Here is a 20,569-nt window from a genome sequence, read left to right as displayed (position 1 = left end):
GCATCTTTCATAACACTGTGAGTAGGTAAATTGTATTATAGTGTAGTGCATCAAGATAAAGGTCCACATATTCCATAATGAAAAGCCTATAACTCCAATTATGTCCTTGGTAAATGAAATATGACTTGAATATTGGAATTAAAATACTGAACTCTCAAATTGTGATCCAAATAACACTGAACTTTTTGCTTTTGAAGGTGGAGTTCTTCAGCTTATCATTTCTCATTTTTCTTAGAAACAACTAGAAGATCATGTCAGGATCTGGTTCTCCATACGGTGCCCGCAAGTTCTTGAGAAGAAAATGTACCCAATGATGCGTCTTTACCCCTTATTTTTGCCATGAAAAAGGATCTATTCATTTTGCAACTATCCACAAGGTTTTTGGTGCCAGTAATGCCTCCAAACTCTTAGCCCGACTTTTGGTAAATGACCATTATAGGGATGTTGTTACAATCTTGTAAGAACTTCAAGCTAGACTTCAAAATCCCATTTATAGCTGCGTATCCTATATGTTTGCCTTCCAACAGTAGGAAAATTAGGATCCATAAAAGTATATAATGAAACCCTAAATCCTTAATCTCTTTGTGTTTATGGACTTAAATTTGCAAATTATGTATGATTTTTTTTTAGGTTGTCAATATGCAAGTTCATCTAGCTTTATTGAAGAAAATATTGTTTGCAAACTCTTGTACAAACCCTCAAGATGTTCAAAATTAGTTTCATGCAAAAACTAATTTAAACTCTATTCCAGAACTGGATCCAAGATTCGCCGGTAATTTTGGACACATCTCATATTGTGAAAATAGATCATTACTCGTGGATGATCCAAACCCTATATGGAGTTCTGAAAACTTAATTATCTCATAACATAATGTCTCGTTTTCTTATTTTCAAGAGACTAATTCTCAACATTACCCTGTAGAAACTAGTAGCAGCCGGTGACCATTTCGAGATGATGTCGATGAATTGGAATCCGTCGTGTTTGACAAACATCATCAACATTGAGCATTGGTGAAATCCAAAGCTATCAACGTGGGTGAATTACTTTGTGAATTTTGCAATGATACTGTACCCCTTGAATATTCTATAATTGTTTTCTTAGATATTGTGTAACCTTGGATCTATGGTTGGAATGGTTATTAACGTGGGTGAATTGCTTTGTGGATTCTGTAATAATATAATACCCCTTGAATATTCTATGATAGCTTTCTTAGATGTTGTGTAAAAGTTGTAGATGCTTATTAATTGATATTTTATTCTTAAATTTAGGCTCTACTTTGCTTACTTTAATAGCAAGCATCACAAAAAATTTCTTCATTAATTTCATTTTAGGAAAGCTCAACAACTAGATCAAAACTTTCTTGATTAGGTTTGGAAAATAATATCCTTATTCTTTACTATTTGGCATTATCTTGAAAAGAGACCTGACTTTCCATATTTGGGAGTGAGATCTTATAAATAGATCTCTCGCCAGTCATGTGATGTGAGCATCCATTTATCCATATATCATTTACTACCTATTGTGGCCCTTACGCATATCTGCCCTTTCAAAATCACTTTTTAATTTTTGGGTGCCCATCTATAGGCGGGTTCCTTGAATTTCTCTTCATTTAAATCAAATGCTTTTGAAGCATTTACATTAACGTCATTAACAATTTTTGAGATCTTATGATCTAAGGATCTCATTTTTTGGATTACCCCTTTTGGTATCCAAATTTGCACCTCATTGCTCTTCCTAGATTGAGATTTTCATCTAGTTTGTTTCTATTTCTTAGGCACCTTGTACTTTGGTTTGGGTTTAGATTTTTTTTTTGAAATTAATGTGGTTAAAATTTTCTCAATTGTATTCTTTTCTACTGATAATTTATTGTTCTGAGATTTTAATATTTTATTTTCTTCTTGAATTTTGATCACATGATCATCAACCTTGTTCTTACTTTCTTCTCTTTTAAGTCTTGAGCTTTTTCTTCTAATCTTTGTATTTCATCTTTTAATTTATTGGTTTCTTCCTTGTGAGATTTTTTAGTGTTTTTTAATTCTTTCTTAGTAGATTGGTATTTTTTGTATAATTGTTTATATGCTTCTTCGAGTTCAAGCTCGATATTATCTTCCTCTTCTTTATTTTTTTCTATAGGCATAAAACATTTCTCTTCATTTACTTTTAGGGTTGAGGTTTTCTTATCTTTCTTACTCTTCATGTCTTCGTTCATTTTACTTAATATTAATTCGTGAGTTAACAGTATTCCTATTAGTTCTTCAATTTTTAATTCTTTTAGATTCTTAGCTTGGGATATTGCAGTCACTAAAGACTGTCAATCTACTATTAGAGATTTATGAATTTTCTTAATTTAATCTTCTTCTGAAATTATTTTTCATAACATTTTAAGATTATTTATAACCTTTTAGAATTTACCATTCATATCACTAATATTTTTATTTTGAAGTAGTTTAAATTCTTCATAATAAGACATTAAGAGATTAATCTTAATATCATTTACTTGATCAGTACCTTCATATACTATTTCTAATTTTTTTCAAAATTCATGTGATGTAGAACAAGCAAATAATTTTTCATATTCATTAAGAAGGATTGAACAAAAAATTATATATTTAGCTTTATGATCCATTTAGTATTTTTTAATGTCTTCTTCATTCCAATCATATTTTTTTTTTTTTTTGTTTTAGATGTAACAAAGACATCTCTAACTATTTTCCACAAATAATAGTCTATTGAAAATAAATATGACTCCATCCTCATTTTTCAATAAGCAAAATTTGTGTCATCAAGGAATGGTGGTCTAGAGGGTGAGGGTCATTCGGCTATAGTTTGGTTGGTAAATGAGGTCATCTAGATCTTTTCTAAGTTTAAATATAAACTAAGGATTTAACTATTTTAGAAGCATGCAATGATACTAATTGTTAGTCCCTTAAGGTATGGTCACCAAAGGATGAGTGAATTGAGTGTTTAAATTTTTTTTTTTATTTTAATAAATATTATTGATTAATTATTTTTTTTAAGAATATATAAATTATTTTCTTTTAATTAAATTCTTGTTATTTAATTTTAAACAAATTAAGATTTTGTAACTATGTATATATGAGTTTGAGATTAATAAATTGCAAGCCACAAGATATAACAAGAATAAATAAACGATTCACAAGACAATTTATAATGGTTCAGTGTCTCCACACACACCTACTCCACTCTCCCAAGATTTTAACCACTTTTGGTGTTTCACTAATCTCACCAAGGTTTCCACACTAACTTATCTTGAAAATTATATATACTCCTAAATTACAACGAGTTCTAAGAAAATCATTAACACCAAAGTTTTCTCCTTAACTTATCTTGGAAACTAGATTCACATAGATTTTAATGGTTCTAGGAAACCTATACAATTCACAATGATAATTTAAATGTTACAAATAATTTGTCCACACTTGACACAAATAAGCAATTAAGAACAAATTATATAAGATAATGATATTTAAATAAATAAATAAATTTGTAACTTCAAATGGAGAAGTTTGAATTTGTCGTAAACGACTTGAAACGTTTTTATCCTCTTGTCTTGTGATACTTTGATGGATGTGCAATATAGTTTCGAGAGCCTTGGATTGCTTGAATTTTTACTTAAGAGCTTTTGAGAGTTTTTTAGTACTTTGAATAGGCAATATAAGCACTGAATGATCTCCAAAATGAGTTTAGAGCTATTTATAAACATTCTGAAAATTATTGTAGCGGCACTGTAACAACGATTAAATTTACTGTAGCAACAGTCAAGTTCACTATAATAACAATAATGTGGACTGTAGCAATGGTCAAGTTCACTATAACAAATAATAAAAATTCTAATCGTTGAGGGCACTGTAACGATACTATAGCAATAGTGAAAAAAATAATTTTTTTTATCCAAATTTTACAAAATTATTTTGTATACATTTTAGAAATAATTGGAAAAATAATTTTCATGAAAAATAACATTTTTGAAAATACATACACTATGAAAAAATATTTTATAAATTAATCTAAAATATATTTTTGATAATATATATGCTATATAAAAAAATATTTTATGAATTAATCAAAAATAATTCGGTACTATAATTAATATATTTAATAAAAATACTCTTTTTGTTAATCACCACAATACTATAATTTGTATATTAATTTTTTTTTGTTAATTATTAAAACTTCATTAATATGAGCAAGTTGGCTCAACAATAAGGGTGCATTTGATAGGGGTGGAAAATGAGGATGAAATTCATTTTCCATCCAAATTCTAGAAAATTTCATTAAACAACTTTTATTTTCCATGGAATTCAAATTCCATTTTAGTTAAAAAAATGAAGATTTTCCTTGAAATCAAGGAATTGAAATTTCTAGGGGGTGGGGTGAGAATTGAAATTCCATGGAATTGGAATTCCACCCCACTTTCTAACCTCCTATCAACCCTAACTTCAACTTCAAATTTAGATCCAATTCCAAGATTCAAGCCCATATGTTAAACTTTTAACTTATTGTATAAGATATGTGATGTAATAATTTTAACTCTTTAATAATTTCTAAGATAAGGACATTAAGGCATTGGCCGTAGGGGTGTGTATTCGGTTATAACCAAACCGAATCATCCTATTTTACCTAACTAAATTGAACCGGTCTTATGGATATAACCGATTTAATACACTAACCGAAATAATCGAAACTGAATTAACCGATTTAAACTTTGAACTAACCGAACTGAACCAAATACAATTTGTTTAATGCCCACAAATGCCTCTTTGTTTTCCAAATTCAATTGATCAATTATTGCTTCTTTTCTCCTAACTTGTTTTGGGTTATTGATGGCAAACACTAAAAACATTCAATTTCCATCATGTTAAGAGAGGATGGAAAGATCAGAAAACTTCTTGTTTACTCTATTATTAGAATTGAATCAAACATAATTCCCACAGAAAAAGAGAAGAAAGTATACAAGGATTAACATTGTTAGATTATCTAGAATTTTTAACATGGCATGATCTCTAAATAAACTGTTCGATTTAGTGGGGTTGTAACAAAAGGCAAAGGATAAAATTGCTTAAAGAGGAATTCTATCGAACATGTGATATGCAAAAAAAACGGACTGCTGAAACTCTAATTCTTTATTTGATGAAGCAGCCTTTATATAGGCATTTTAATGTCAGGAGCTTGCAGCTTCATAGAATTCTAGGACCGGTTTATCGTAAGCATTTTATCAAACACTTAAGGAGCAACAAAATAGAAGCCAAGCTTATATCATCCAAGTGGACTTAAAACTCCAGAAATTAATAATCTGTCACGGTACGAGCAAATTAAACATTAAACCTAGTAGAAATAGAAGCTGTATTTCAAAAAGGATCCAAATGTAGTGACAAATATTTATGTATATAAATTCTGTATAGAATAGTGATTTCATTAATTTAATGTTCTTTCTTGTCTGTGCATCAATTTGGTTTCAACATGTTACAGAGCGAGGAAACGAGGTGGTCGACTACATACCTGGACTTCCGCTAATCCGCTTAGCAAATCTTCCAACATTCTTCCACAGCGACAGACGAAAGGTCTTCCATATAGCTATGGAAGCTACATCACGGGTGCGAAAGACGCAGTTTCTCCTCTTTGCTTCCACTTACGAGATCGAATCCCACACCATCGACATTCTTAAGGCAGTAATCCCAGTCTCTATTCACCTCATTGGCGACAACGATGGATGGTTGAGGGAGAGAGAAGAGATGAAGACGAAGAGCCTTTGGCCAGTGCCTGATCTACGAAGCCTTGAAGAGCCTTTGTCTTCGCCATCAGCGACGGCAAGAGATGGTGGAGGAAGAGAGAAGGGACGAAGAGATGAGGCAGTCGCCGACTAGATCTATGAAGACTCTAAGAAAAGAAATGACAAAATGGCGAGGGAGAGATAGATAGATAGAGAGAGAGAGAGAGAGAGAAAAGAACGAAGAAAAGTACATACATGGGGTGTCACGCCCGTGGGGGGGAGGGGGTGGCCAGTTTGATTAGGGGGGATATTTGCTACAGGCTCAGTTTGATTTTTTGGTTATTTTTACTAAAATAATCAAACCGAACTGAATAACCAATTTTTAAGGAAAAATATAATCAAATCAAACCGCTCTTTTTGAAAAATCGAACCAAACCGACTGAATTTGTCGGTTCAATTCGGTTAGCTTGGTTTAATCGAACTTTTTCTCACCCCTAATTGACCGACTCCTTAAAAGGAATAAAATGCCCTTATGTTGCCATTTTAAGGATTGTTGGATGCCAATTTTGTCAAATACTATATCAGTCTTAATTTCTATATACAACTTTTTTTAAAGAATTTTTCATCAAATTTTTAGTCTATCAAGAGATGATTACATTGTATGCTTATTTAATTAGATAAGTTAGCATTAATATCTAAGCCTAATAAAATTGGGAAAGTTTTTTATCTTGCATAAGAAGCACATTTTGGTATTCTAATAAAACACTAATAATAATAATAATAATATCACGGGTAAAATTTTAATTTGGATGAAAACGCGGATTGGTTTGGCCTTAAGGTATGTGTCAGATTTCTCATTGAATTTGAGAGAGAGAGAGAGAGATGGTTCATATTTCTCTAAAATTTTTACTTTCCAAGAGAACAATTTTAATTGATTTAAAAAAAAATTGCATTTACTTTTGTTTTTCTTTACAACAGAAGCTTCAAACTTTTAGTTCTCCTCTACAGGTAAAAATAACTTTTACCAACATAAAAAAAAGATATTTTTTTCTATGAGCTAACAACAAAAAAGGTGCACAAAATATTTTTTAATAGATAAAAGCATGGATACTATACCATGCAGGACAATGAGTGAGATGACTATATCGATCTATAAATCATTATTCTAAAAACACTTTTCTACCATCAAGCAAAAAAAAAAAAAACACTCTTCTACCAACTCATAGCACAGCCAAGCTGAGCATTAGATGTGGTAATTAGTATACAGTCTTACTTCCACATAAGAAGGTGGTGGTTTCTTTGTTTTAAGAAAAATGGAAGATTCCCAGATGAGAGATTTGAGTTTGGCTCTTAAGCAATCCTTCTTTCTTAAAGCCCCAGCAAGCAAGATTTAAAAAGGCTCAACAAACATAAATCTCATTTGCAAGAAACCTACAGTACTGCTCACATGCAAATGCCATCCATATATTTTGACATGGAATGAGATATTTCCTTATCATCTCTAAAAAAAAATGTTAAAAAGAACTAAGAAATATTACTATAATGACATGACAGCACTTATCATTTCTGGTGGAATGTCACAATTGGGTTTTATTTATGTATTCATAATCTGCAAAAAGCTCAATCTATATTATGGAAAATGCCAATTTGATGGAAGAATTTTCTAAGTAGAAGTTTAACAACCGAGAAGTTGTGTGGTGTGTGTTGTTCAGAGGTATGTTAATCTGGAACGCAACTTAAGAAGACAGTTGAACCAAAATTTAGCAATTACATTAGCAGGTAACCTTTCTTAAAAGTACTTCCAATTCCAGACAAAGCATAAAGTATAACTAACCTCGGAGTGAGTGAGAATAGCAAGAAAAACTCTGAGCAAGTCAATATGCAGGCTCAAAGCTGTCACAGAAAGCATTTTGCATTCCATGAGATGAAGGTTGAACCAAGGAACCATTGTTTTCTCTCCATGCTGTTAAATTAAATGAAAAACGAAGACAGAATTTAATCCAATTCTGATTTGTCAGAAAGGGCGAATGACCATCAGGGTACTAGGCATTTTCTATTTTTTAATTATAATTTTACAACTAAACAGGCCATAGCATTTTATGTTTCAATTCATAGTATAAAGTTGAAAAATTAAAAAAAATGAGTTTTATGTTTTTTAATTAGAGATTCAATAGAAAATTAGAGTTGAAAAATTAGAAAATGTTTTCTATAACTAAACGGGCCCTAACCTTTTAATCCAAAAGGAGCTAGTACTATTAATAGAAAACATTGGCTACATACTGTTTATCTAGCAAAAAAGACAAAAAGAAAACACTGGCTACACAAATAAGGGCAGCAAAGCCCTCTACAATACCCTAGAGGATATTGAATCTAAAGAAGGGAAACTCTGGGACACAACAAAAGAACCAGGGCGTGCGTATGCAAAAATGCCAAAAGCCCAATCCCTAAATTGATTTCAAGATAAAATTAAGAGAGTGAGAACAATTGAATGAGGAGACAGGGTCGTGCCAAGGGATGATTAACCATCAAGGACATATAATTTTATGCGTAAGAAAGAATCACTCATAGGTAGTCTATAGGCCATCTGATTCAGGCATGTAATTAAATGTCAAATAAATATGGTAAATACATCAGGGATGACTGACCCTTGATGTCATGAATTACAAATTCCATCCCATATTGCACACCAGCAGCTAAATACATAATCTAAATGAAGCTGAATTTGTATTATAGTAGACATCTTTCTTCTCATTGTCAAGAGGTAAACTGGCTTTTGTCTGCTACATATCTGACACCAAGACACACCTCAATCAAAGTAAATTTACCAACCTTTGTATCGAATGCCGTTGAAGGATAAAAGGTTCAACCTATGACCTAACTCTGGCAAGTCGTGCCCTTATTTCTTCAAGTTCTTCCTCGTCATCAGCACCCTCAGCTATTGCTTCATCCTACAAGATCAAATGAATTGTTTTAAGTTCTTTAGCTTCCTTCAAAACAAATGACAGACTATGACTTAAACAGAATTCAAGAGAAGATAAAGGTATTGCATATACCTCAACCTCATCTCCTGCCACCGTGGCTGGTTGCTTTAGTTTCTCCTTCCTAGCTGCTTCTGGAAGCTGAGCAGCAGTCTCACCAGCAAGTGCAGTCAAGACCTTATCAACTTCTTCTTCAATCTCCTCTTCTATATCCTCAGAATCCAATGCTGAGTCAACAGCTTCATTGACAGTTTCCTCAATTACCCCGGCCTACATGTCATGCATGCAGCAGGAATTAGTTTGCATGCTTACAAGTTAATACAAAAGAGCCAGTATTATAATTGTTTTGATACCACACACTATCAGAATTAACAAGCATGGTTACCATATAGGTTTCAGTGACATGATGGAGACATTTACAATGAAATGAAGATGGATTGACAGTTTGATTTGATCCATTGCCTTCAAATTCCACAAGTGAGCATTATAAAACAAATCATAACAGCATAAAAGGAAAAGTAAATGAATATTTATCGCCCAGAAGTGGGGAGCGGGGGAGGATGTGAATAGGCTGCAGTTTGGTGGTTCCTAGTATGCAGGCATTTATTTCTATTAGGTTATATTTGGATGGAAGGATTTCAAATGATGTCAGCTGAAATCCAGAATTTGAAATGCATGCATTTCAAATTATGTTACTAAAAATGTTATTATTTGAAATTAAAGTGCTTGGATTATACATGGGAATTTCAAATTCAATCATTGTAAGAAAAATGTGGAAAAATTAAAAATAGAACAAAAAAAGTATATGCTTAAAAAGTGTACATATATATGTGAAATACATGCTTGTATATAATACGTATACGTATACGCATGTATATATATAGAATTACTAGTGATGTCAAATGGGCCAGGCTGGCTTGGCTTGGTCTGAGCCTGCCATTGGCCCTAAAGAGATGGGTCGGGTCGAGCTTGGGCTTGACTCGTCCCGTGAGCCCGCCTAGAGCGGGTTGAGGCAAGCCAGCCCATCAGGCTCCTGAGCCAAGTTGAGCTCAGGCTCACGAGCCTTAATGGGTCAACCCCAACAAAAACCTACCAAGCTAACTCATTTTTTAAATAGTTTGAAAATAATTTTTAAAAAATATATTTATTTAATTAATATCTAAGATATAAAAATATTTTTAAAAATGCAAATTCTTCTTGTAAAAATAAAATTTTAGAATGTAGAAGTTAAAAGTTTGAAAATTAAAACTTTTAATAGTTTACAATTCCACTTTTAAAGTAGTATTAAATTTTATAAATATTTAAAAATTACTTCATATTTTTAGTTCAAACTCCAATAGTTGTGTATGAGATACATATTTATTTATATATTTAGAATTTTTTAATGTGATTATGCCTTTTTGTGTCTAAGATATAAATTTTCCTGTAACAAAGTTTAAAATTATGTATGAGATATAAATTATTTGGGATTTATTGGTTGTCATTGTGAATTTGTAACATTGTCTATATAATTTTTAAAGTATTAGAGTTATTAAATTAAATATCAACAATTCAAATTCAAAATTGAATTATTTATAATTTTATTTTTTATAAAATTAAAATTTGACTGAGCCACGAAACAAGCTTATGAGCCCATGAGTTCGAGTCGAGCCCTTAGACTAGCCAAGCCAAGCCAGGCTGCAAGCCCAAAAATGTTGGGCTGGGCCAAGTCCTATACAAATGGAGTGCCAAGCTGAGCCTGGCTCGCTATAGTAACGAGCCAAGTTAGGCTCATCACGAGCCAACTCAGGAAGGCTTACAAGCTGCCCGACCCATTTGACATTTCTATATAGGTATGTGCAATGTAATCAAAGGGAACAATCCCTTTTCATGGGTTCATATTTCCACCCCAAACCATAAACCCTAAACTAATTGAACATAACTTTACATTGATTCACTAAATGTGGATAAATCATCCTCAATTTTTTATCCCTCATAAAATATCTTATTGCAAACAACCTAAAGGGTATTCCTAGTGCAAAAGGCTCTTTGCTTTGCAATGGTTGAGAGAGTTCGGATTTGCGTGTAGCCTTCCTGCTGCGTAGTTTTTTGGCAAAAAGGTTATTTCCACAATTCAAACGCATGACCTTCCAATCACAAAGGAGCAATCTTACCATTCATATGAAGGCTTGTGCTCTATTGCAAACAACCTATTAGGGTTATAATTTAAATTAAGATTTTCTTTTTGATAAATAAGTCTATGTATAAGAAGTGCCAAGAAGGGGAGCAAACCCTATACAAATCATTGGCACCAGATGTTCACATTGTCCACAAGTAGGAGTCAAAACATCATCCATTATCTAGGAGATTTCTTTCAACCATTGTCAGAGAAGTGCCCTTGTTTGTAACAAGTGAGAACATATAATCTCTATGCCCTAACTTGAAAATATGTGTTATATAGTGTGTTAAAGAGTACCCTAACTGGGTGCTAACTTTTGTACGTATTAAATCTAGTCTAAATAAAATAGCTGGCTATCCTAATATTAGGCTTTTCCAGTTTTCTCATGTTCCTTAACAATAGTAATATAAGATGTTTTATGAGCTCATGATCGATGGCTACTGTCAACTAGAGAGAAAAGTTAATGGCAGTACTCATCATAACAAAGAAGAATTGATATCTCTTCTTCTTTTCTAAAGTAAGTAGCAGAACCTGAAATTCTTTAATAAACAATACCACAAAAAAAAGTGATTCTGTCCAAGACAAGCTTACCTGTCAATCTCAAAACATATTTCAAGAAGCAGCACAAGTTTACAAAATATATGGGCAGAACTTGTTAATCTAAAGTTTTTTGCATTGGAGAAAGTGATGCTTAAGATCTTCAAAATTAATTATTAACTTTCGGAAAAAAAAATTTGGTGAAGTCTGCAAGATTGTGCTTGTATTAAGTGGTAATATGAAACTCCTTAGCATAGAAGTAAAAAATATGCATGTCGAAATATTTAATCTCAAAAACTACAACAATAAAAAATTACAATGGAGCAAATAACCAAATAGAACATCTTTGATTCAACTGCAGTGGAATTGACAGCATCCATCATCTTACAGATAAATAGATCTTTGATATCCATGGTGTTTGAGAAATGCTAAAAGATACCTTTGTCATCTCCTTGCTGAATTCTTGCATTGTGACAGCGACTTCTGGGGCCTTCATGAGGTTATTGACAAGCTTCATGACCTCAGCACTCTTAGACAAATGCCCCACTGTGCGGGCAATTGCTGCAAAATTAATGAGGGTTTAAAGGGAAGACATTTATAACCAACCTCCAAATAGATTAAACAGACTGCATAGATGGTTAAGATACTGATCACTTGCCCATTAACATTCATATAATGAAATCTGATTTCTGTTACCTATGAATGTCACACATGAATCAGAATCAGATTTAGGTTGAAACTTTGAATGGTTTACGGTTTGACTAAAAAACAAAAGAAACCAAGTTAATTTTTCTACAGCTTCAGATTACCAAAAAAAAAAAAATTGAAGACGGCAACACCAATAACACTGCCAAGATACTGATAACTTCACCAACCATATATGGTGCTTTCTTCAACACGACAAAGGTAATATTTTTCCAAAGGTTAGTCTTAACCTTTCTAAGTTTGAAAACTCCACTTACAAGACAACAAAATCCAATAATTGGAGTTTGTAAGAATTGAGTATAAAGCATGGGCATGCTTGTAAGTTTGAGAAATTGATGAAATGAAAATTTGATGAGGATTGATTGGATAAATAAGGTGAAGGTCTTTGGAAGATCCAATTCAACATGACACATTGCCAGAACTGTTTGGGTTTCCTACAGAAGTCATGTCACACCAATCATATTCAAGTTCAGAAGGTATCTATTAAAAATTTTAAAACATTTGTTGGTTAAACACCAACTTTCCATAAGTCAGGTCAATTGTGGGGGCTGGGGGGGTGCTGCCAAAAGGAGATGAAGCATAAATCAAGTAGAGTTAAAATTCAAATGTACTTTCCATCAATTCCTTAATGGTGAAAAGCCTTCCCTCTTAATATGGATGCATGGCTTTGATTTAAACTGAAAATGAATGCGCAAGTGATTTGCAACCATAAGAGTGGCATCCAAATCTTTCATAAATCCATGTGCTCACCTTTTCAAATCCACATCTCTTTTGGCATTAAGCTGATTCAGCATCAAGCTTATATCAGATATGCACAAATAAAATGAAGGTTTTGACTTATTCCAATATACACAATCTTGTTTACCTACTTAAGCAGCCCTTCAGAAGTTAGGTTTTTTATGATATGGTGATGAAGTTTGAGTTTCACGTATTGCATTTTCTATAAGAAGTGTTATATTCATGTGAATATGAATTTCTTAACTATCAGCATTAGTTAGTGCTCCCTTTGTAAAACTTTTAAAGAGTTAGCTACTTGTTCACTTGCACTTCCAAATCCTGCATGGTAAGACTTAGGAGCCTTGAATTAGTTTAAGGAGGAATCCTCTCCCTCTCCACCTCCCCAAACAAAAAACAACAAAACAAAAAAACAAAGCAGGTCAGTCTATTTCCCAAAATTTTTGTTTAATTACATGTTTTGCCTTTTCATGGGTAACTTGTTGTAAGACTTGAAATGCATCTCTTAACGTTATGTGGCAGGCCAAGCCACTGGGATGGCCACCAAGGCACTGTCCAACATTCCTCTTCTTCTTTTTTTTGGCCTTTCATCTGCCTTAAAAGCAAATGTAGCAGCATTCCTGTTAATTTTTTTCCCATAATTTATCTTAAGTGGTTAAGATATGCATTCATTTTCACTCACTGATTAATAATTAACAAAAACTGTTCTCAGTTGCCTTATTATAAAAACAATAGCCAGGTCTGTAATACCCATGAAACTTGAAAAAAACAATCAGCATAGATATATGAAGCATTTTACCAACACTTTCTCCGAGGTGCATTGATATTGAATTTAGTTGTGCTTTGTTCTCATAAAGACGGTTCACAGTTTGCCTGGACCTCACAATCTCCTTAGCCAGTGCCTGAAACAAAAATTTATGACAGAAATGTAAGTAAAGAAAACAATAAGAAAGTTGAAATATAGAATGATTAGTACTTGTAAAACAAAATAACAGTTGTTTTAATGGATATAAGTACACCTACGAGCTCATAAAATACACCGCATTCAGCAACCCTTCTCTTAAAATTGTTGTTATAAGAATAACAGCCAAGACAGTTGCCCAAATGAAGAAAGGAAACCCTGAGAGGAGTGAAAGTACTCAAATATCTTTTCAAAAGAAGTCTCCATTTGTCACAAAGGGTATCATAGAAGGAACCACTTGTAAAGTTTTCCGCATAATATGCACCAAACCCATCCATCCTCCCCTTGAACAGCCAAGGATTAGTCGTGAAGCAAACCCTTAAAAACTATAAGACCAAATTCCAAATCTTGAAGCCAACATTTGAAGCATGGAACCACACTACACTATCAGGTGATAAGGCAAACCACACTACAGATCAGGGAACAAGTCCTGAAGGGGTCTATTCATATACTACTTGTACTCCGAAAACCTGATCTCTGCCATCATCTACTCCGAAGTGGATATTGATAGAGAACTCTCTCCACACTTACATAATAGCTTTCTAGGGCCCAATTGCATAGGCCATAAGGAGAGTTGATTCTACCTGTATAATTAATCTCCCTTGGCACATCCATAGTTATTCTCCACCACTCTTCTCCACAAATGCCCACTCTTGTTGGGAACCTCCATGCACATTTACCTAGAAGAGCTTTTCTGAAAATACTTAAGTTTCAGTACCCAACCTCCACCCACTCTTCTTTTCCAAACTAACAAAAAGATACTTAAATTTATCACCTGGACCTCTCCAAAGAAAGTCTTTACAAAGCTTCCCCAACCTCTTATTGATAGAGTTAAGAGCCAAAAACAAAGAAAAAGTGCAAGTGGAACGACTCAATAAGGAGCTTTTAATGAGAGTAACTCTACCTCCATTGAAAAGGATCAGCGTTTACATGACACTTTCTTTCACAATGCCAATGCTGACAAACAACAGTTAAACTAGAGTTGTTAGAAAATACCAAAACTGAACCAAATGTCAAATCTCTTGCTAAGAGGCGCGATGGTGCTTCTTGAAGATGGTTAGAGCCTCCCACTATGCAAGGAATCCAGCAATTCTATCTCTGGGGATTCAACGTAGCTCGGATTCAATCCCTTCCAGCATTTGCACTAACTGATAGGAACCAACCAAGTACTACTCAACCTCTTATCTATATACCCAAACATATAATAGTGTATATAGATATTTCCATTATGAATATTTTAATATTTAATGGCAAATCCTTTGCTGTTCTTAACTTATGAATGTCTTTTGGAGATCTTAATTATGTGTAACTTCTGCCGTTAATGTATATCTTAATTTCTGTCTTTTGGGTAGCCAAGCCTAGGGTTTCCAACTCATTAGTTTAAACTAATTTACTTAATTTAAATCATTTACCAACGCCCAAGAATCCTAGTCCAACCACATTAAGTTTAAATGGATTACCCCCGAAGGGAAAACTAAGATAATGGAAAGACAACCCACCTTACAGGCGGCTAACTCCTCAATGTTTAAAACCTTCCCTACCACTAGAATCTCATTTTTGGTAAGCTACCTTTCAAAGCAGAAATGGTCTCAAAACAGAGAACATCCCTCAAAAACCTCACCTCACCTCTAAACTACTCCAATCAGCAAAAAAACAGTGCAATAACAAAATAGCCAAGCCACCATCCCTACCAACCTCAAAACTTGTAACCCACCCAAAAGAACTTTTAGCTAATCTAACTTTTAAGCCATAAATGGATTCAAAACAGAGAGGACACCCCTCAGAAAACCTCAGCTCACTCTCAACTGCTCCAATTGGCTAAAGGAAGATGCAAGACCAAATAGCCAAGCCTCCATTACTACCAACCTCAAAACTAGTAATCCACTCAAAGGAGACCACCTCTATGAAATAAGATTAAGCCTCCAAAAGTAAGATATGAGGAAAGGGGAGATAGGATCCCCTATCTAAGACCCCTTGTGCTACCAAAATGCCCTTGAGCTATGCCATTAACAAGAACAAAACACTTACTATTAGAGATACAAAATCCAATCCATCTGTATACCTAGAACCAAAACCCGTCTTATATAAGGCAGAAAATAACTCCAACTAACATGGACCTAGGCTTTCACAATGCCTAGCTTACAAATAAGATCTTTAGCACCACCTTTCATCGTAGCAACTAAGCACTCATTGACCACAAGGGTGGCATCCACACTTCAATGCCCCCAACAAAGGCACTTTGGGACTCATAAACCAATACCCAATCACTTCCTTAAGCCAAATGTAGAGAACCTCAGAAAGAATTTTACAAAAGCTTCCCACTAGGCTGATGGTTCTAAAATCCTTGAGGTTCACAACCCCCTTTCTTGGGAGTAAGGGTGGTCAAGGAAGCATTCAAACTCTTATAAGAAGATAGGGCGGTTAGATGGTTTATTTTTGTTTATCTTGTTTTCTTTTTATTTATCATAGTTGTTTAGATGATAGTCATGTTTGATTTAGTAATCAGAATCAAATTTCCTTTAGGCAGATTTATCTGTTCATCTTCAGACATTGCCTACATACGGCATATGATGTATTATGAAGGTGATGCGGAACAAAATAGGAATATTTTAGAAGATATTTTAGATTATATCATTAATGTATTTTGTTATTTGTTTTAGAATATCTTGGTTTATTTCTTTCTTAACTAGTTTTAGGAAGACAATATTTCCATTCTGCATCAGAAGGTCACCATTTGATATTGAATACAATACATGCTCCCTCCCTCCCTTCCCTAAGTAGTTTTAGGAAGATTATATTTCCATTCCAAGCAGGCTTTGGGTTCTGCATCAGAAGGTCACGTCTGAAATTGAATACAAGCTCCCTCCCTCCCTCACACTCACACACAACTTTGCTTCATTTTCTTAAAGCTACTTCTTCTTCTATATCTCTGCAAATCTCTACCGTCTCATATCGTATTGGTATAAGAGCATTCAATTGAGCATTTTGTATCACATCCCTACCATCAAAACCTAGTACTTTTGAAAAGCAACCAAAGTAAACACATCTAGGTGAAATGCATTATTCCAACTCATACTAGTTTTAAGCCCCAAGGACCACTTCCTTAGACAAAATCAAGAACATCTTTTAATATTGACCCTTTCCTATTTGAATGTTTTCATTTGAGAAATGTGTTACATAAATCAAGAAATATTTCGGTGCTCATTCAATATGATAATCCTTGATTACCAAATGCAGGCAAACCCACACCCTAGTGCAATAATACCAGATCTTTTTTTTTTTTTACAATGAAGAGGCTTGATATTTGGTCCATCTTAGCTAATTGATCTACAATATTTCTTCCACTGCACTTCAGTGAATGGTGCTTTCTGTACACTATATACATTCTCCATTTCTAGTGTAAATTTCCAGCATGTTTGGAGGTTTATTCACTCTCAAAACTGTCTAGAAAGGGTTCAGACATGTTCCAATTAATGCAACATGATCACTGACTGTAAAAAATATTTAACCATTCACCTCTGTTTAGCTTTCATTTTCCTTCTTTTCAGACCTAATTTCCTCTTGCATGATAATGACTATGATGTTCACCTAGATCAAAGTGAGATCACATCAGCTCATGCTATGGATTCCACCAATAATGGCATGTTGGTCTAGTAAAGATCTCATCTGTGCTTTGCCTAACAATAATTTATGTGGGACAGCATTCAAAATATATCCTAGAATTCTTCGAGAACATGGTGGTCCCTCCGATGTTATTTTTTTTCTTATTTGTCTTCAAACATTTCATTTAGCCATTTATTTCTTTGTCTTGGTGATTAGACCAGAATATTACTGACACTTTTTTTTCCAAGTTTGTTTTTATCCAAAGCATTGCACAAAAACCGGAATCAAGGCATTCAACCAATCAGCTTCTAGAGTATATTGACCAATGCCAAAATCAAATTACTTCCAAAAAAAATAAATAAATAATATCCTCCCTCATGTCAATATGACTTGTAATGTAACTATTAGCAGCCATCAATACCATTGTTATAATCTCAGTTCATGGAATTAAAATGTACCTGATCATAAAAGTTATTTCAGGAGTCGTCAAGATAATCTAACTTCAGATTCACAAGTTATCGTACCCAAAAAAAAATGTATACAAAAGGGGTTTTTCTGCATAATTGAGAAATAAAAGCATTTGGAGTAACTACCTTAGCAGAACTCATGTCGTTTCTCTTAGCAGCATCTCTAATAGCTTTCTGTACACTTTTCTCTTCTCGCTGTATATCTATCCAACCACCGAGAAAGGGACAAAAAATGAACAAAAGAAAAAACTGAATGAATTCAACAACTAAAGCTCAGCATTTGCGTATAAAATTACAAAAATACGAATATCAGTTCATAACTTTCAAGTCCAAAAAAGTGAGAACCGATGTAAATTTTACGAGATAAAAGCACAGAAATCAAAAGAAGAGAAGGGGCTAGAAGAAGTGCCTCGGATTTGGCGTTCGATGTTGCGGCACTCTTGACGGAGACGGCGCTGCCAATCCCTCAATTGCTGTTGCGGATTGGGTTTGGACATCAACATATTCTTCATTTTCTCCATCTCTCTAGAGCCCCGAGAAAAAATTCAAGTTGACAAAGATCAAGAAGAATAGAATTGTTGATGATCAAAAGACGAGCATCGGAGCGAATCGAATTGCGTGTTTCTTTAACTAGTGGAGATGATTATGGACTACCGATTGATCCAATTTCAAGATCCCCCAAAGGACTCGCACTGAGGATCGGTCTGACGTCGAGTGAACGCGTTCCCAGTCAAGAATGAAAACGAAGAATAATCTGTTTCCATAAACATCTCTTTTATCACCGCGAAGTTTCGATGTTGGGAACTGTGAGTTTGGCCCCCCTATTTGGCCATGCCTATTTTTGTCTTCTTGAGTTCAACTTTTTTTTTTCAAAGTTATTTGATTTTTTTTATTATTTTAATTATATTTTAAAATTAATTTAACTCATTTATCTTATTTTTTATATCAAATTATTATTCCAATTACACTCTATACATATATATTTTAAATAAATTTAATTCTTATATTTTAACGTGTAAAAGAATTAAAATAATATGAGTTAATTCAATTTTTTTATTTATTAAAATATAAAAATAAATTAATTTAAAAATATAAATACAAAATAATGAAAAATTTAAATTATCATGCAAAATATAAGTGTTAAATTAATTTAAAAATATAAATTTAAAGATATAATTAAAATAATAAAAATTTTAAATAATTATATAAAAATACGTAAACAAAAATATAAATTCACCCCATCATACTTTTGTTGTCAAATGGGCCAACCAAGTCACTCCCGATTTGGATTTTATATTTTTTGGGCCTAAGTTAATTTAAGCTCCTTTTTAAAATAAATTATTTTACTTGACTTGATTTATATTAAAAAAAATAATTTGGCATGATTCTTTAACTCTTCCCAAAAGATAATATTGAGTCGCACAATGAGAGAGTTATGTTATTAATTTAGGGTATATTTTGTCTAATTAAACATTTATGTTAAGTCATATTAAATTAACGAAATATACGGTTGTATTACATATTTTCTATGTTTTAATCAATTTTGTCACGTGACTATCTCAAGGGTATTTAATTATACCAATCACTTTCATTTTAATCTTTTTTTTTTTTTTAGTATTACAATTTCTATCAAAAACAATTTAAAACATAAATAAGTTGTTACCTAAAAAAGTTTGATGCCTATAGTTTTTGCAATTTAAAACAATTACAATGCCTATAGATTATGGATCCCCAAATTCATATTTGCAATTTGATGCCTATAGTTTAAATAAAGGGCAATTCTAAAGCGTGTGTTTCCTATCTCTAAATTATATTAGAATTTCTTATTTTTACATCATAATCTTAACTTTTAGTTTTTATATTAACACACCAATTTTTTAAATACTCGTAACTGAAAGTAAATAAGTACAAGAGTGCCCTTTAACCTAATTTTTAAGAGGATCAACTGTGCTTTAAAAGCAAATTATTCTTAACTAAACACTAATTTTAAAATATTTTAATAAAAAAACAAGTATACTTGAGAAATACCACAAGACCAAACAGACACATAGTGACTGCAGCAGAACATCACTTCAAAAATTTGGAGTCACGTGAACAAACCAAAACCTATTTTTTGTGAAGCATAAACCAATATGTGTTTGACCAGTATTAAGTATAGCTTTGCATAGAGCTGTTCCTCTGATAAATAACAAACTCCATTGAGATATTACATTTAACAATTGGTAAGTATGAGTTCAATTACAGGATCTCCCCAGAGAATGAGATCCACAGTTTCATGATCAAATTTGGGATTTGCAAAAACACTAAATATTGGTTATTCACATTTATTGTTTATTGCTGTCAACTGGAACCAATGCGCCGGATTGTCCGTCCATGCCAACGCCATCATCCGGGACATCAGTATTGCACTCCTCAGTCTGCAGTAGAGTAAAACATAGACGAACGAACTTAGTGGCCGGAGGATAACAGGCATCCTATATAACCCCAACTTATTCGACAATTAGCAATTAGCAAAAAAATCAATTACGAGGTTAGTGTTGGTGAAAGGCTTGAGTGCTGCTTAATTATATTAGGTGCATAAATCACATGCACTTTATTGCCGCTACATGCCTGCTTGCTTCAAAACCAAAATAGCTCTCTGCTCAAGACTCTAATTCAGAAGTTTAGTATAAAGATATGGCAAAAGAAGTGAT

The 20,569-nt window shown here is 33.1% G+C and overlaps 2 protein-coding genes across 2 annotated transcripts in view; one reads left to right on the top strand and one right to left on the bottom strand.

Annotated features, from left to right (window-relative positions):
* LOC127803104 (S-adenosylmethionine synthase 1-like) overlaps window positions 1–20,569 on the top strand; it is a 72,051-nt gene that overhangs the window by 33,044 nt on the left and 18,438 nt on the right. The window lies entirely within an intron of this gene.
* Window positions 8,291–18,673, bottom strand: LOC127803115 (vacuolar protein sorting-associated protein 24 homolog 1-like). Its single transcript, XM_052339152.1, has 6 exons — window positions 18,286–18,673; window positions 18,003–18,079; window positions 13,645–13,747; window positions 11,845–11,966; window positions 8,786–8,980; window positions 8,291–8,680 (listed from the first exon to the last, which is right to left on the bottom strand). The coding sequence occupies exons 1-6, from the start codon at window positions 18,395–18,397 to the stop codon at window positions 8,600–8,602; spliced, it is 690 nt and encodes a 229-aa protein (XP_052195112.1). The 5' UTR covers window positions 18,398–18,673; the 3' UTR covers window positions 8,291–8,599.

Source organism: Diospyros lotus, chromosome 1 (genome assembly GCF_014633365.1).
Source record: "Diospyros lotus cultivar Yz01 chromosome 1, ASM1463336v1, whole genome shotgun sequence".
Taxonomy (NCBI): domain Eukaryota; kingdom Viridiplantae; phylum Streptophyta; class Magnoliopsida; order Ericales; family Ebenaceae; genus Diospyros; species Diospyros lotus.
This window is presented reverse-complemented; position numbering and strand designations above follow the sequence as displayed.

What these genes read in the sequence shown, in the direction of transcription:
- LOC127803115 (XM_052339152.1), bottom strand. Translation starts at nt 18,397, where the DNA reads ATGGAGAAAATGAAGAATATGTTGATGTCCAAACCCAATCCGCAACAG. An exon ending in CATCGAACGCCAAATCCGAG is followed by an intron (nt 18,080 to 18,285) that starts GCACTTCTTCTA and finishes GTGGTTGGATAG; the next exon opens with ATATACAGCGAGAAGAGAAA. An exon ending in TGGCAGGAGATGAGGTTGAG is followed by an intron (nt 8,681 to 8,785) that starts GTATATGCAATA and finishes TTGATCTTGTAG; the next exon opens with GATGAAGCAATAGCTGAGGG.